This window comes from Brassica napus, chromosome C2 (assembly GCF_020379485.1).
Source record: "Brassica napus cultivar Da-Ae chromosome C2, Da-Ae, whole genome shotgun sequence".
Classification (NCBI taxonomy): Eukaryota; Viridiplantae; Streptophyta; class Magnoliopsida; order Brassicales; family Brassicaceae; genus Brassica; species Brassica napus.
Window position 1 is genome coordinate 57,590,419 of NC_063445.1, and position 17,173 is coordinate 57,607,591.

Below are 17,173 nucleotides of genomic sequence, written 5' to 3' on the forward strand. Positions count from 1 at the left end.
TTGCAATGTTCTATTCTTTCTTTCCACAACCACATTTTGTTGAGGAGTTCTTGGAGCGGCATACTGATGACGGATACCTTGAATGTGACAGAACTTATCAAACTGCTTATTCTGAAACTCACCGCCATGATCGCTCTTAATTTGAATGATTCCACCTTTATCATGTTTGAGCTGAAGAGACAAGATTCTGAAACTCTCAAGGGCATCAGACTTGTTGCGTAAGAAGTCTACCCATGTATACCTGGAAAAATCATCAACCAATACAAAAATATATTGCTTACCAGCAATGCTTTCAGGAGTTATAGGACCCATGAGATCCATATGAACCAGTTCCAATATCCGTGTAGATCTGATCTCTGAAATTTGTTTGTGTTGTACCTTGACTTGCTTTCCTTGGCAGCATGCTCCACATACTGTCTCTGTATGTTTCTCCAAATCAGGAACACCTCTTACTACTTCAGCATTTACGAGTCTGAAGAGTCCATTTGTGTTCATGTGACCCAGTTTCTTGTGCCAGAGATCAAGTTTGGATTCAGCAGCCGCAAAACACACGTTCGAAGGTCTCCAAAGATAGCAGTTGTTTCCTGAACGAATACCCCTCAACACGACATTTTTTCTTGCGTCAACGGCACGACATTCCTTACTGTTGAAGATAACCTCTAATCCCTCATCACAAAGTTGACTCACACTGATCAGATTTGCCTTGAGACCCTCAACAAAGTAAACATTTGAGAGTTTAGGCACATCAGGTCTGAAGGTTATTCCAATTGCACGAATTTTGCCTTGTCCTCCATCTCCAAAAGTAACTTTTCCACCTCTGATGAGTTCGAGTTTCTCAAGATAGTCTTCATTTCCAGTCGTTTGCTTTGAGCACCCACTATCAAAATACCAGGGAAGTTGCGATTGTGATACTTCTTCAGCAGAGGTATAAGCAACATTACTCACGATCTCTGTGTCTACTTGCACTCGCACCAGGTTGCAAACTAGATCATGTTATGCTTCAATGTGTGACTTAAAAGAACTGGTGTTTATCTTAGAGTGAGTGTTCTCTTTGAAGTTCGGATACAAATCACGTTTGGCTATCCATACGCAACCGTAAGCAGTTGGTTCGGTGAAGCACAGGTTCAACCTCCATGCTCTCTCATACTGACGTCTTCGAAAGTGATAGAATCTGGCGTTGTGTCCTCGTTTCCCACAGAACTGACATTCGTTTCCAAATCTTCTTGGTTTAGGAAGGACATTCTTGTTTCTTTCAACAGGGACTCCTTTCTCTTCAGGTTTCTTTTCTTCATTAGGAGATTCCTTCACAAACTTTGTTTCAGTATCCTTTGAGGTAGATCCTTTATATCCCAAACCGGTGTTGAGACTCGGACACTGTCCCAATGTAAGTATGTGATCAAGAGTTGCAGTACCAGATGAGAGCATGCGGACCTTCTTGTGATTTTCAGTTAGTTGACTTTCAAGTAGCCTGCTTTGATCAGTCTCTGGGGATAAGAGATCACTCAATCTTTGTACGTGTGCTTCAGCTTCCTTGCGAAATCATTCCTGCTCTGTCATTGCTCTCTTTAGTGCAAGAACTTCTTGATCTGACTCTCGGTCAATTGAGTAAGTTTTTGTCTTAGTGGGAGGCTGATCAAGTTCCAGTATGTTGAGCTGAGCTTTCATCATTGCTTTCTCCTTGAGGAGCTCGAGATTCTCATGACTGAGATCAGAAAATTTGTCAAACAGAGTCTTGTACTCAGTTTCAAGATCTTGTTCAAGATCATCATCACCCTCGCTGTCAGCATCAATATCTTTTCCACTTTCTCGACCAACTAGAGCCATGAAGTTTAGGTGCAGCTCACCTTCTTCATTCTCGGTTTCAGATTCAGTGTCACTGAAACACATGAGAGACTTCTCTTTCTTGAGAATGCTAGGACACTCACTGCATGTATGCCCAATTCCTTTACACTCAATACATTTTTCTCTTTTCTCTTAGCAAGGGGACACTCGCTCCTGAAGTGCCCGTAGCCTTCACACTCATGACACTTCTTTGTGTTCTTGCTAGAATCATGCTTTGAAAGCTGAGAGCTACTCCTTTCATTATCATCCTTTTGGTAACGTCCATTGAATCTACCACCACCTTTCTCCATACGCTTGACAAACTTGTTGAAGTTTCGTGCCATTAGACTCAGGTTCTCTTCAATCTTAGTGACTCGACCATCATCCTTAGACTCGGCTGTGAAAGCAATGCTCTTCTGATTAGTAGATTGTCGGTCGGTTTTCTCAAGATCATGCACTTTCAAAATGCCTGAGAGTTGATCAAACTTCATCTCATCTGTGTCAACAGCCAGTGTGAGTACAACTTTATAAGCTTCAAACCGTGGTGGTAAACACCTTAGCAGTTTCTTCACCAAATCCTTTTCTTCATACTTCTTGCCAAGGAAAGACGCTTCACTTGCCAATTCATTGATCTTGCATATGAATCCATCAATCGGCTCATCGTCACTCATTCTCAGGTTCTCAAACTTAGAGGCTAGATGATCAAGGCGTGTCCTTTTCACACTGGTATTTCTTTCAAAGTGATTTATGAGCGTATCCCATGCTTGCTTGGCAGATTCACATCTTTGTATGATCTTGAACTGCTCAACATCTACTGATGAGAATATGACAGTTAGAGCTTTAGAGTTGAATTTAGATGCCTTCTTCTCACCATCAGTTCACTGGTCTTTAGGCTTTGGACCTACAGACTTATCTTCCAAGACAACAGTAGGAGCACTCCAACCATCTTCTACAGATGTCCAGGCATCTTCATCAACCCCTCTGATGATGTGTTGCATCCTTACTTTCCAGTGACCAAAGTTGGTACTGTCCAGCATGATAGGCTTATGAATGTGTAAGAGTTCCTTCATGGTGTCCATGAAATCCGCAGGATCTCAAACTGTAAGTTGTACTTGATACCACAGAGGTTTCCTGCTCTGAAACCAAATGAAAGTTCAGAGACACTCCAATAAGAACCATACACAAATCTCTCAAGAACACTTTCTTGTATATTAGAAATCTTTTAAACAATCCTCCTAGATCTGTTTAATCCGGTTTATGCTCAGTCACATACGACTAGCGATGGACCAATTTCTAATCTCTAAATTACAAAAACCCAAGCTGAAAACCTTTCACTCGATTTCTGAAGCCGACAAGAACAAACCTCTTGCTCTAGCTTTTTTTCTCTCTTAACGCTTAACCTAAAATACTTCTAGGTTCTCTCGTTAAGTACACGTGAAAAGGCAATATTCTGCTTCCTAAAATATCGCCAACAGAAGATCTTCTTTGCTTCACGCCAAAGCAATATCTTCTACTTCCATAAGTTTGTGACACGTCACTACGTCGTACCAAACATAACGCACTATGTTACACACTCATCACCATGTGTAACACAGTCTAGGCTCAGACCGAACAAGCTCATAATTCTTGAGCTTACACAGAGAAAGCCTAATATCAAAGACGCCTTGCAAGTTCTCGAGAAATTCCCTTTTCAAGAAAGACTTAATAGCTTGACTGTGTGCTTAGAGTTAGATTGATAGGGAGATTGTATGTCCTTAATATTTATCGTGTGGCCACTTGTTTGGAAGCTTGACATGGACAGACTGATGGTGTCCATGATGTTAAGATCCATGTCTCTGTTCAGACAGATCAAGATCAAGGCTTAACAAAGAAACTCAAAAATTATCTGAACAATAAGCTATTTCGATCGATTCAATGTATTTAAAAGAGCTGTATGATGCTCATGGTCTTTGTTCTTAAGTAGTTTGTTGCAAATCTCAATTCCAACTGTGTCGAATCAATATCTTTACTAATTAGAAAGGTGAAATCACCAAAAATTTAGAATCTCTTATACAACAAACAAACACACAACCAAGTTGCTTTGGTCTAGCGGTATAAGAGCTCCAGCTGGAGTGCCCGCCCCTGGGTTCGAGTCTTGGCCACTGCGGAATTTATATATGGGCTGCAGCATCCGAGACCGAAGACCGTGTAGTGAGCCACATGGTGACGCCCTGGCAGCGTCCATGCTCACTTCGGTCTCTAGTCTGGACCACCTCGGTAGGACCAGGATACTCGGTTAGCATAAAAAAAAAAACAAACAAACACACGTATAGAGAAAACCGTGAAGTTTCCTAGTTTATTCGTTACAACCACATATATGTTAGTTAACTATAGCATTAGTGATGACTTGGTCATATGTCTTTAAGTTTGACATGAGAACTCCAAGTTCTTTTCCTGCAAGAGCAACCAAACGGTAACACATGGAAGGTTATACTTTACAGCCAACTAATGGTACTCCGTACTCATTGCCCTACCAGGCTACGTACCACCATGCATGGATGAGCACTTTGTCCTTCCCCTTCTTCAGCTGCTCTCATTTTTCTTCTTCTCACTGAAATATAATTTATATAAATGTATATATGTATATATAGTAATATTTAAAAATTATAGGGAATATTTTTGTTTTAAAGTTTTTATAATATTGTTAGTGAGTATAAATATAGTTTATAATTTTATTTATGATATTTCAATTTTAAAATATTTTGCATTTATTTATCCACATGCATCCGGATGCAACCACAAACTCTAATGGATCGTATGATGCTCTTAGGGACGCCATACTTGCCGAACATCAAACGGTTTAGAGTATTTTTGTGACTGTTTCAAAAAAAAAAAAAAGAATGCTATACTTGCCGAACAACATAGACGACATGTTGGCAGCGTGAAAACAAATAAAACGTAAATCTGAAAAATGTACACTAATGATATACAATATAACCTCTTTAAATTAATACTCTATAAATTAATATACACTAAAAATCTCTATAAAATAATATAATTTAATAGTCTCAAATTGAGTTTTTGGTTCAATTAGTATATCGATAAATTAATATCTCTATAAATTAATAAAAAAATTATAATTTTGGTGTAGTCCCAACATTATTAATTTATAAAGGTTTCATTGTGTAAGCTTTGTGGAAATGATTGATTGAAAGGGTGAGAAAGTCATGGAAAAGGAAACACAACCTTTTGCTTGTCTGGTAGGTTAGTGATGATAATTAATTAGTTAAGTTTGAATTTTCTTGCCAAAGTAACTAGAGACTAATATATGAATAGGAACACATGCAAGTTACTTTCATCAATCGTGCGTCAAGAAAAGTTCAAACATAAACGGAAAAAAGAAAAAGAAGAAGAAGAAAGATGAAAGGTGCACAGAGCACATGCCACCATTCTTACACCTTGTCGTTATTGCTCGTCTCGATTCTACTATTTCATCATCCTACCGTTTCGGTCGATGTCAACACTTTGTCGTCCACAGAATCTCTTACAATCTCAAGCAACAGAACACTTGTTTCTCCCGGCGGAGTCTTCGAGCTTGGTTTCTTCAAACCATCGGCGCTCCAGCGTTGGTATTTGGGAATATGGTATAGAGAAGTCTTTGATCAGAAAACCTATGCATGGGTCGCCAACCGAGACAACCCTCTGTCCAATTCCATTGGAACCCTCAAAATCTCTGGCAACAATCTTGCCCTGCTAGGTCACTCTGTTTTGTGGTCCACCAATCTTACTAGAGGAAATGTTAGTTCTCCGGTGGTAGCAGAGCTTCTTCCCAACGGTAATTTTGTAATGAGATACTCCAACAACCAGAGCCGGCCCTTGGGCCAAGCCAATGAAGCCCATGCTTCCGGCCACAAAATTTAATCAACTAGGTTACCATCGCAAAACAGGGCGCAGCAGGTTCCTCACATCATGGAGAAGTTCTGATGATCCCTCAAGCGGGTATTTCACGTACGAACTCGACACTCGAAGGGGCTTGCCCGAATTCTTTGTGATGCATAAAGATATTGAACTTCGTCGGGGCGGTCCGTGGAATGGAATCGAGTTTAGTGGCATACCGAAGCAAAGGAAACCGTATTACATGATGTACAATTACACGGATAACGGTGAGGAGGTCACGTACAAGTTCTTTATTTCCGAGCAAAGCATCTACTCTAGATTGACAATCGATTTCCATGGGATCCTCTATCAATTAGCTTGGATCCCGCCAACATCTCGATGGACGGCTTTGAGTACTTTACCAACGGACTTCTGCGATAACCATATTAATTACTGTGGACCCAATGCTTATTGTGAGTTAAACAGGTTACCTACATCATGTAACTGTTTGCAAGGGTTCGATCGCATCCCAGAACGATCAGAAGGGTGTGTGAGTTGCAGCGGAAATAGGTTTTTACTGCTTAAGAAGATGAAACTTCCAGATACCAAGATGGCTAGTTTTTATCGGAGAATTAACTTGAAGAAATGTGAAGAGAGGTGCCTTAGGGATTGTACCTGTACTTCGTTCGCGGCTGCGGATGTTCGAAATGGCGGAACGGGTTGTGTGATGTGGACCAGGCAGCTTAATGATACCCGGACTTACTCCATCGGTGGTCAAGATCTCTATGTCAAATTGGCTGCTGCTGATATAGGTTAGCTCTATTTCTTTATACATCAGGATATCCTGTGGTACCAATATATTTAGGTAACAATTGATATCAAATTTTCTTTATAAGACTGACATATCTATTGTCACCTAAATATATTTAAATAAATAAATGAATAAGAGTATAAATAAATTCTATAAAGTATTTATGATTACTAATTCTGTATATGCAGTTTTTTCCTCGGACGAGGAGAGAGACAGAAATGGAAAAAAAATAGGTTGGAGTGTAGGAGTCAGCCTAATGCTTATTCTGAGTGTTATCGTGTTCTGCTTTTGGAAGAGGAGACAGAAGCAAGCAAAAGCAGCTGCAACACGTATAGGTAAACAAACCAGCTTTCAAAAAAAAAAAAAAAACCTATAGGTAAATAAGGCTCTTTTTTTTAAAACACCTATAAGGTAAATCAGTAATAACCTTCACCTTTATATTTTATTTAATTCCAGTAATTTTAATTTTATTTTCTAATCATTTATCTGTTCAAATGTTAAGTTCAAAACCAAGTTCTAATGAACGGGGTGGTATTACCAAGACGGAGAAACTTGTCCGAAGAGAACGCGGTAGAAGATTTGGAACTTCCATTGATGGAGTTTGAAGCTGTTCTCACAGCCACCGAACATTTCTCTGACTGTAACAAAGTTGGAGAAGGTGGCTTCGGCGCTGTTTACAAGGTAGATTTATAGCCGCTAATCCCTATTTTGTTGTTTTAGCCACTTATTTTATTGTAGTTTTGTTTTGTCACGAAATATTTGTGGCATAATTGTGAATATTTTTAGTCATATTTTATTTTATGATATTTTTTTTGTAATTTTTTTTACCACAATTTACATACAAATAGCTAAATTTCTCATTCTGTAGCTTCTTGATGCATTTTCTAAATTTCTGCTAGAAAACACAGTTAACTTGGACTTTTTTGGAAAGCTGTAAAAAAACCTTGACACCATATAAAATAAAGATATCTGTAAACATGCTACAAAGTTTTATTTGAAATCAAATGCTTAAGTCATTGTTTCTAGTTTTTTTTTTTTTGTCACGATCATTGTTTCTAATTTTATTGATGTAATATGTGTAACCAGGGAAGGTTACTTGACGGGCAAGAAATTGCGGTGAAGAGACTATCAGAAATGTCAGCTCAAGGTACCAATGAATTCATGAATGAAGTCAGGCTAATTGCTAGGCTTCAGCACATCAACCTTGTACGGCTTCTTGGATGTTGCGTTGATGAGGGAGAGAAGATCTTGATCTACGAGTACTTGGAGAATCTAAGCCTCGATTCTCATCTCTTTGGTTAGTGCCTCAAGTCTCCACAAGAGTCAATACATTAATAAGTTTATGTTGTTAACGTACGATGTGTAGGTTTAACCAGAAGCAGTATGCTAAATTGGCAAATGAGATTTGATATCATCAATGGTATTGCCCGAGGAATTCTCTATCTTCACCGAGATTCATCCATTCGAATCATCCATAGGGATTTGAAAGCAAGCAACGTCTTGCTTGACAAAGATATGACTCCAAAAATTTCAGACTTCGGAATGGCTAGGATCTTTGGACGAGATGAGACGGAAGCTAACACAAGGAAGGTGGTCGGAACTTAGTAAGTAGTTAAAAAAACATCATCACATTTTTGAAGCAATTAAGAGCTACCCAAACACAGCTTAAAACCTGATAGCTATATTTTCTACGCAGCGGCTACATGTCCCCAGAATACGCTATGGAAGGGATATTCTCTATGAAATCAGATGTCTTTAGTTTTGGAGTCTTGCTTCTTGAAATTATAAGTGGCAAGAGGAATAAAGGATTCAACAACTCGGGCCGTGACAACAATCTTCTCGATTGTGTAAGCTTGAAACCTCTTTAACTTGATTGTGTTGCACGCACACTCAAAATATCTGAAGATATCACTTAAGAATAGATTTAACGTTTATGCACCAGGTGTGGAGGAATTGGAAAGAAGGTCAAGGTCTAGAGATTGTAGACACGGTCATCATAGATTCTTCCTCACCAACGTTCAGGCCACGTGATATCCAAAGGTGTTTACAAATTGGCCTCTTGTGTGTTCAAGCCCGTCCAGATGATAGACCATTTATGTCGGCAGTTGTTTTCATGCTGGAAAGCGAAGCAGCAGATATTCCTCAACCTAAACCGCCAGGTTATTGCGTCATAGGAAATTATTCGACTTGGAGTAAACAGCGAGACCGTGAATCTTGCACAGTGAACCAGATCACCATGTCGATTATAGACGCTAGGTAATGTGATGTAAAGCAACCACCCTTGATAGTGCTTAACACTAGCCTAAGACCGTAATACACGAGAACCTGAAAGAACCAAGAGAATTTCTAAGTATGAAGAATAATACGGAAGAACTTTCAAAAAAATTTAGAGAACTTTGAGTAGAACACTCTTTGGTATAGCGTGTGGTACCACTAAAAGTAACCTTATTATTATGTATACTAAAATGTAGTAGATAGTATATACCGTAGTTTCTGTATAAATTCCCTAAATTTCAGACGTCATTTGAAAACAAAAAAAAACAAATTAAGCCAATGATGTAATTCTTCAACATCACAACATATTTTTTTAGCAAAAAAAAACATCACAACATATGTATGTCACTTAATATATATCATATTATACATCGATAAATGGATTGCCCCAAGCAGAATTTCGAGAACGAGATAATAATAGAAGACTAGTGATTAATTTCTGTTGAACATGTTCGCTGACCATTGCAAATGAATTATCGGCTAATCGCTTGAGTTCCTCCAGAAGTCAACTTTAAATTATGGTGAAAATATAAATGAAGAGGATGTATATTGTGGATATCTTCAACTTAGTTGGTTTATTTTGAAAGTTGGATCAGAATAGTTGGTTTGTTTCCACGTTCTAGTTCAACTTAGGCATCCAAGTGGACTTTTAACCTTGTAGGCAAGTCAATAGGGGTCCTTTGAAGAAATCCACAATATAAAGTTTTGGAATATTCCGTGTAACTTGGAATTTTAGATTTTGACCCCTCTTAGGATGCAACGTCAAATCACATCGTTTATCATCGCATAATCTTTTTATATAAAACCAAGGTAAGACATAGTAGTATATTATTATATTTTGGAACAAGTACGATTAATCTCATGTCAAAATAAGATTTAGGTTATGTGAAACCAAACGCATAATCAGCCGCCAGACGCAAGTTCATGCATTTCGATTTAAACATGTTTCTTTTCATTTCAACCAGAAAGGCCATTCTAAAACATACCAAATTCAAATCCTTTTATGTTGTCTTCCTTGTTTAGAATTTTAAACGAAAAAGCCAAATGAAAAGCCGTCTTTGACTATTCATGATAAGAAGAGTTTTTATTACACGTGGGCGTTATACAAGCTGTGGTATCTATTTAGTCAAGTTCTTCTAGCCTATTTGCGTTCCTACCTCACTCAGCACGTCATGATAAAAGATTAAAGACAACAGCTATAGTTGCTAAAAGAAAAGACAACAACTATTCTTCGGATAGCTCCATATATAATACACGACCCAAACTCATAAATTGGGCCTAAAAGAATTAGCCCAATAAGTAGCTGCCCATTGACTAATGAAAACCACATCCGCATTGTGAAGCTTAAACTATAAAATGGGGAACATTATATTAATCAACAAAAAACTTAGTGGTTGTAGTTAGTTTTCAACCAAATGTGAATGGGGGATGGGGCATTGTGAAGCTTAAACTACACGTGTTCCTAAATTTTCAACAAAACTAAGAAAGATTTAGATTTTTGTATGCGGTACTTGCCCCACCTAGTCATCATCTAAGTCTGTCCCTGCCAGCAACCATGTATATAGATTAGGACGAGACACGGAATGGTTATCCGGATTTTCGAAAGTATTTGTGATTTGTTTCGTATGATACAGATATCTAATTTTTTGATTTGCTTTGCTTCGAAAAAATATGGATATCCGGAAAATAAATAGATATTTACGGATATTTACGAATACTTACGGATATCTCATCCGTTTTGATTAATACAAATAATCTTAAAAATTCGATACAAATTTGTTTTTAAAAATATTTTTTTGCATGATATATAAAATAAAAGTTAAAAAAGTAACGAAACTACATATTTTGTAGAATTTAAACTTAATTAACAATTATAATAACACAACGCTTAAAAAAAGTTATAATTTCATAATTTTTTTTTAATGTAATACTTTTATATAAGTAATAATAAGAATAAAATTCGTCGAATCATACGTTAGAATACTAATCATATAAACTTATTCATTTAAAACTTTTATATAATCAAGATATAAATATATTTATATATTACCGGATCAGAACGGATACCTGCTTTCCGAAATTTTAATATTTGTGATTTTCTTCGATTTTAACGAATATTAATTTTTAGTATTTGCTTTACTTCGAAAGTTTACGGATATCTAGAATTTTTGGATAAAATTGAAATGAATAACGAATCAAATCAAATTTAACGGATAAAATATCTAGCACTAATATAGACGTGACTTAAGTTCATAAAACAGTACAAAAATAATACAGTAGTAATTTAAAACTCACCGACAAAAAGATAACACAAGTTCAGTAGCAAAATTACAAACCCAAAAACCACGTGACCTTGGTAATTACCATAAATTTTTAATACATGAAATAGCACTGTAATAATAATCCCCGGTCTTAATTAAGTTTTAGAAACGTAATTAAATCACGGTTTAACACAATATTACGAAAATGCAAGTGGACGGACAAAGCGGCAGATCTTTTGTTCTACCTCCGGCAACGAGTGATGGACGAGCAGCCTCGAGTGTAGGGATGAACTGGACCTCTAGCTCTGAAGCAGTTGTGAGTGTAGTAAGACCTTCCAGATCTCGGAGGACACGGGACTCTGTTCGCCGACAATGCACCGTAGGAGATGTAGTATCTCCTCCTTTTCCAGTACAACGACCGTCGATCTGATACACCGACGTCGTCGTCTTCGTCCTCCTCCGCATCTTCAAAGCTTTCTATGTCGAATGCGTCGCCGTGAGAGGTCGGCCATTCGAATCCGTGGCCAAGAAGAACCAAGGGTGGGTTTTCGGGGAGAGGTTCAGATCTCGGGAGTGAAATGAAGAGAAGAGAGACAATGATGATGAGGAGGAGGTTAAGAGACGGAGCTTCCATGGCAATGCTGGAGAAGAAAGCGACTAAGAAGTAAGAAGAGAGCAGCAGGTCACACACACGAGAAGTGGTGACTTGACAGAGATTAAACAGCTGTGAAGCTAAGAGGAGTTCTAAATTAATGCGACCTTGTTGAGGCTTTTCGGGTGTGTTTACGGACGATGGGTTATCACGTGGGGCCACGGTGTAAGAATATTATAAGAGCATTTCCAACGGTGTTACTAACATTGAAATCCTTAAGTATATATATATATATATATTTTTTTAAGAGTTAAAGATTGTAATGAAATTTGTATGTCCAATGGTGTTACCACCATTGGAATCCTTAAGAATAAAAAATTAATAAATTTCTAAAAAATTTAAAAAAATAATTATTATTTTTCTATTAGTAACTATCATTAAAAACAAAACATAAGAAAACTAAAAATTTATTTTTTGCATGATTAACTTTCATAAAAAAAAATGAAAACATGTTAAATTTAGATATATATTTTTGGATGAGTAACTATCAGTAAGAAGAAAAAAGACTAAAAACATGATGAATTTAAATTTAAATTTTTATTTATTACATGATTAAACATATAAAATTACAATAACTATTAATTTTCATCGCCAAATTTGTTCCAAATATTTTCAATTAAATCATTCTTCATTTGGTGATGTGTTTCCGTCATGCGAACCTGAAACCGAATGGCACGCATTTCATTGATGCTTGGAGGGATGTCTGTACCACGAGACTTATGCACTCGTGAATTGCTGGCTACATCTCCTTCTTCAAATTCAGATGTATCGTACTGAGTGTTGTATCCATCTCGTTCATTTTCGACTATCATATTGTGCAATATGATACATGCTCTCATAGTCTTCCCTATCTGTTCCTGGTCCCATGAAAGTGCCGGGTTTTTCACAATCGCAAATTGAGCTTGTAAAACTCCAAAAGCCCGCTCCACATCTTTTCGGATTGATTCTTGAAGTTTAGCAAATAACTCTGCTTAAGGTAGAAACCACTTAAGTAGCATTTAACAGACAAACACTTACTAGTCTACGTTTATATTCTAAAGACAAACATTTACTAGTCTACGTTTTTATTATAAAGACAAACACTTACACAACTACTCTACGTTTTGTTTCTAAAGACAAACATTTACTAGTATGCAATCACAACAACTATACATTTTAATTACTCAAAGAAAAGCGAGTTCGAAGTTGTTTCTGCATTACCTTCTAAAGGTCAAACATTCGGTTTTTCATCCTCTGAAGCTCCTCCTGAAGACACATGAGATAACAGAGTCACAAGTTTATACAAAAATATGAATAATAATTCAGAAACAGAAGGACCGAAGCTTACCAGGCTCGATGTTAGGACGTTGTCTTTCTCCTCAGCCCACTTCATCATGACCACCATACATATTATAAATAATACACTAACCAACACACTAACAACCAATGGATAGCCATTTGCAATCCCAAATTTCTTCTTAGCTAACTCCCCCACACTCTTCTCTAACTTAACAAGCTTCTCATCAATGTCCTCCCCCACACTCTTCTCTAACTTAACAAGCTTCTCATCAATGTCATTAGCTTGATCCTTAACCTCCCTCAGTTGTCTCTGATAGTCATGCAACTCCTCCGTGACGGCCACATCCCACCATTTCCAAATATGGCACTCTCCGTCATCCGCATTCTCCCAAGTGAAGTACCTTCTCCCTATATCTTTGCTTGGGTGAGCTGCTGCAACAACAGGCTCCCCACCACAGTAGCAGGTCTTCGGGATTCCATCATCACACTCAGGTTGAGGAGGGTACTGAACCGGCTCTACTATATGGTGGCTACTCTCAACTTCCTCCCAGTAGAGGTCGGCTTCGGCTTGAAGAAGCGATGTTATATCTATATCATACTCCTCTGATGATGAAGGCTGGCTGTAGCTATATCGTCCCATGTTTCCTTAACCTAAAAGAAGAGCAACAAAGCCGTTAAAACAAATCACATAATCAAAGCACTTTTCGCCAACATTTGTATAAGCTCAACAGACTCAGAGCACATAGGAGAAGAAGATTACTCCCTAATTGAAAGACTAATCTTTTGCAAACACTTATTAGAAACGAAAATATCCCCCAAACGATTTAAACCCGTATCGTTTTTAAACGTTGATTAGAAAAAAAAGAATCCCTAAATCGATTCAAACAAAAATCGTTATCAAACGCTAACTTCTCTCCCAAAATTCTATAAATCGATTGAAAACAAAAATCCAAAACCCTAATTGCCGACGAAAACAACATGAACCCTAGCGTAAATCCATAAATCAAGAAGAGGACCCTTCCATTTACCTTCGATACCGTCGAGAACCCTTCGAGTATCCTCTTTCACCGACGAGAACCCTTCGATTGATCTTCTTTACCGTCGACACCAATATCGCCTTATCGCCTTCTCTGATTTTTTTTTCCCGTCTTCACTCCAAATGAGATGAAATCGCGAAACCCGTGAAGAGACGGAACCAATTCCCCTGCCACGTCAACAAGGACTAACCAATTTTAATCCTTAGCTTAGGACTCATCCTTAGCTTATCTAAGGTAAATAATGTTATTATATTGTTAATAGTTAAGGATTAACACCTAAGGACTGAGTATAAACCGCCGTTGCGGTTGCTCTAAGAGATGTGACTCTGATTGGTTGTGAACCATTGCATCATCATCAATGGGCTGGGCTTTCTTATTGTTTTAAGCTATTCATCGTCTAATGGGCCTTTTGGTTATTATCAACATTTTCAAAGTGACATTCGAGGCTACTTTGTTTTGGACCTACTCCGGTCTATTTCTCAAGAGAGAGAGAGATACATTATACATAGCATGTAAAAGATGCTATTAAAGAAAAAGTGGAGGGTTTGTACGCAGATGATAATGCTACAACTACAACCGGGGAAATTGCAGCAGCGTTAAAGGAACTCTCTGATGCTTTTAAGGCAGAAGAAATATTCTGGAAACAGAAGAGTCGGGTGTTTTGGCTGAGAGAAGGTGACAAAAATACAAAAAAATTTCATGCTTTAACAAAGCAAAGAAGAGCAAGGAATAAAATCACACAGATCATAGATGCAAATAGAAATATAGTTGAGGATGAATAAGGATTAGTAGCCATTGCTACTAGCTACTTTAGGCAGATCTTTGAATCATCAAATCCATAGGATATTGAAGAGGCATTAGCTCAAGTTCATACGACGATCACTGGAGCAATGAATGACAACCTAATAGCCCCGGTCTCTGAATGGGAGGTCAAATTAGCGCTATTTGCTATGCATCCAGAAAAGGCCTCAGGACCAGATGGGATGACTGCGCTTTTCTATCAAAAATTCTGGGATATAGTAAAGAAGGATTTAACTATTATGGTTAATAAATTATTTTTTGAGGGGACGGTGGCGAATGGACTGAATGATACAAATATATGTCTCATCCCAAAGACAAGAAAGCCTAATGAAATGGCTCAGTTTAGACCCATTAGCTTGTGCAACGTCAGCTACAAGATAATCTTTAAGGTCTTATGCCATAGATTAAAGAAAGTGCTACCAAGCTTGATATCGGAAACCCATTCAGATTTTGTTGCTGGGAGACAGATTTTCAGACAACATTATGATTGCTCAAGAAATGTTCCACGCTCTGAGAACTAAACCAAGTGGACGCAGTAAAAGGATGGCCATCAAGACAGACATGAGCAAAGCATATGACAGGATGGAATGGTCATTTATTGAAGCAGTCATGCGCAAGATGGGTTTCTCAGAAACATGGATCACCTGGATAATGTGATGTATTACGTAAGTGAAATATAAGGTCCTCATGAATGGAGAGCCAAAAGGAAATATTGTTCCAGGTAGAGGTCTACACCAAGGATATCCTTTGTCTCCTTTCATTTTTATTCTATGCACGGAAGCGCTCGCTAGCCTTCTCAATCATGCAGAGAACCAAGGGAAGATAACGGGGATGCGCGTCACACACACGTGTCCGTCGGTATCCCACCTTCTCTTTGCTGATGATAGCCTTTTCTTCTGTAAGGCGGAGTCCCATGAATGTGAAGAAGTAATGAAAGTAGTCAGGAAATATGGTAAAGCATCAGGCAATGCATTAACTTTGATAAATTGTCCTTACTCTTTGGTAAGCGGATCAATGCAGCCACTAGACAAGAGATTAAAGATGCACTGGGAATACAAAATGAAGGTGGAATGGGAACCTACTTAGGTATTCCAGAGGACATAAGTGGCTCCAAGTGTAAGCTCTTTGCTTCTAAAGGATAAATTGATGCATAGAGTGAATGGATGGATATGCAGATGGCTCTCAAAAGGAGGAAAGGAAGTGCTAATTAAATCCATCATGCTCGCTCTCCCGAAATATGTTATGTCTACATTCCTGCTCCCATTGGAGATATGTGAAAATCTAGCGAGTGCCATTGCTCATTTCTGGTGGAGTTCGAATCCACCAAAAAGAGGATTACACTGGGTAAAATGAGAGAAAGTCTGTTTACCGAGAGAGGAGGGTGGCATAGGTTTCCGTATGATTCATGAGTTCAATCTGGTACTTTTGGCAAAACAACTATGGAAGCTAGTTCAATTTCCTGATTCTTTGGTGGCAAGGGTCTTAAGAAGAAGATATTACCGATTGAGCTCTCCACTGAGAGTAAACTCGACCAGTAACCCATCATATGTGTGGACTAGTATTTCTGCTACAAGGAAATTACTACTACTGGCTATTAGGCAGAAGATCCATTTAGGCTATGAAGTCAAGTAATGGGAGGATCCGTGGATCCCAACGACCCCTGCGAGACCAGCCATTCCTATAGCACCCATTATGCATCCTAATATGAGAGTCAGCGATCTTATTAATCAGGTATCAATGGGTTGGGATGTTAATCTCTTGGGAAAATATGTCAATCTTGATGATACACACTTATAAGAAGTTTGGCTGTAAGCTTAACTCATCATCGTGATACATTCTGCTGGAACTACACAAGGAATGGACAATACACAGTTAAATCTGGTTAATGGGTGGCTCAGAATTTATTAACGATAGAGGATGAAAAGGAAGTTTTGGAGCCAAGTATCACTAAGCTTCAAGCCTCCTTTGCTTGGAAATTAAAGGTGCCTAAGAAGATATGTCATCTTATATGACAATTGTTAACTGGTCATGTGGCAGTAACAAGGAACTTAGCAAGACGCAATATGAGGTGTGAAAACTACTGCCCAAGATGCGGAGAACCTGGAGAATCAGTAACCCATGCCATCTTTGAATGTCCACCAGCTCTGCAGGCCTGGTCATTATCATCAACTCCAACAAGTCCAAATTTGTTCCCAGTATCAAGCGTCTACACAAACATGGATTACCTATTCTGGAGGAAAAACATAGTCATTGAGCAAGAACAAGACAGAGATCCTTATCCTTGGATAATCTGGTATATCTGGAAGGCTAGGAATGACAAAATTTTCAGGGGGATAGACAGAGACCCATTAGAACTGGTTAGGTATCCAGAAAGTGAATGTCA

General features: G+C 38.1%; 1 protein-coding gene and 1 pseudogene across 1 annotated transcript; one reads left to right on the forward strand and one right to left on the reverse strand.

Moving 5' to 3' along the window:
- Positions 1-5,020: 5,020 nt before the first annotated feature.
- Positions 5,021-10,383, forward strand: LOC106431181 (annotated as a pseudogene).
- A 612-nt stretch (positions 10,384-10,995) lies between these two features.
- On the reverse strand, positions 10,996-11,833 carry LOC106431209 (protein RALF-like 34). Its single transcript, XM_013872015.3, has one exon. The coding sequence runs from the start codon at positions 11,654-11,656 to the stop codon at positions 11,264-11,266; it is 393 nt and encodes a 130-aa protein (XP_013727469.1). The 5' UTR covers positions 11,657-11,833; the 3' UTR covers positions 10,996-11,263.
- Positions 11,834-17,173: the final 5,340 nt, after the last annotated feature.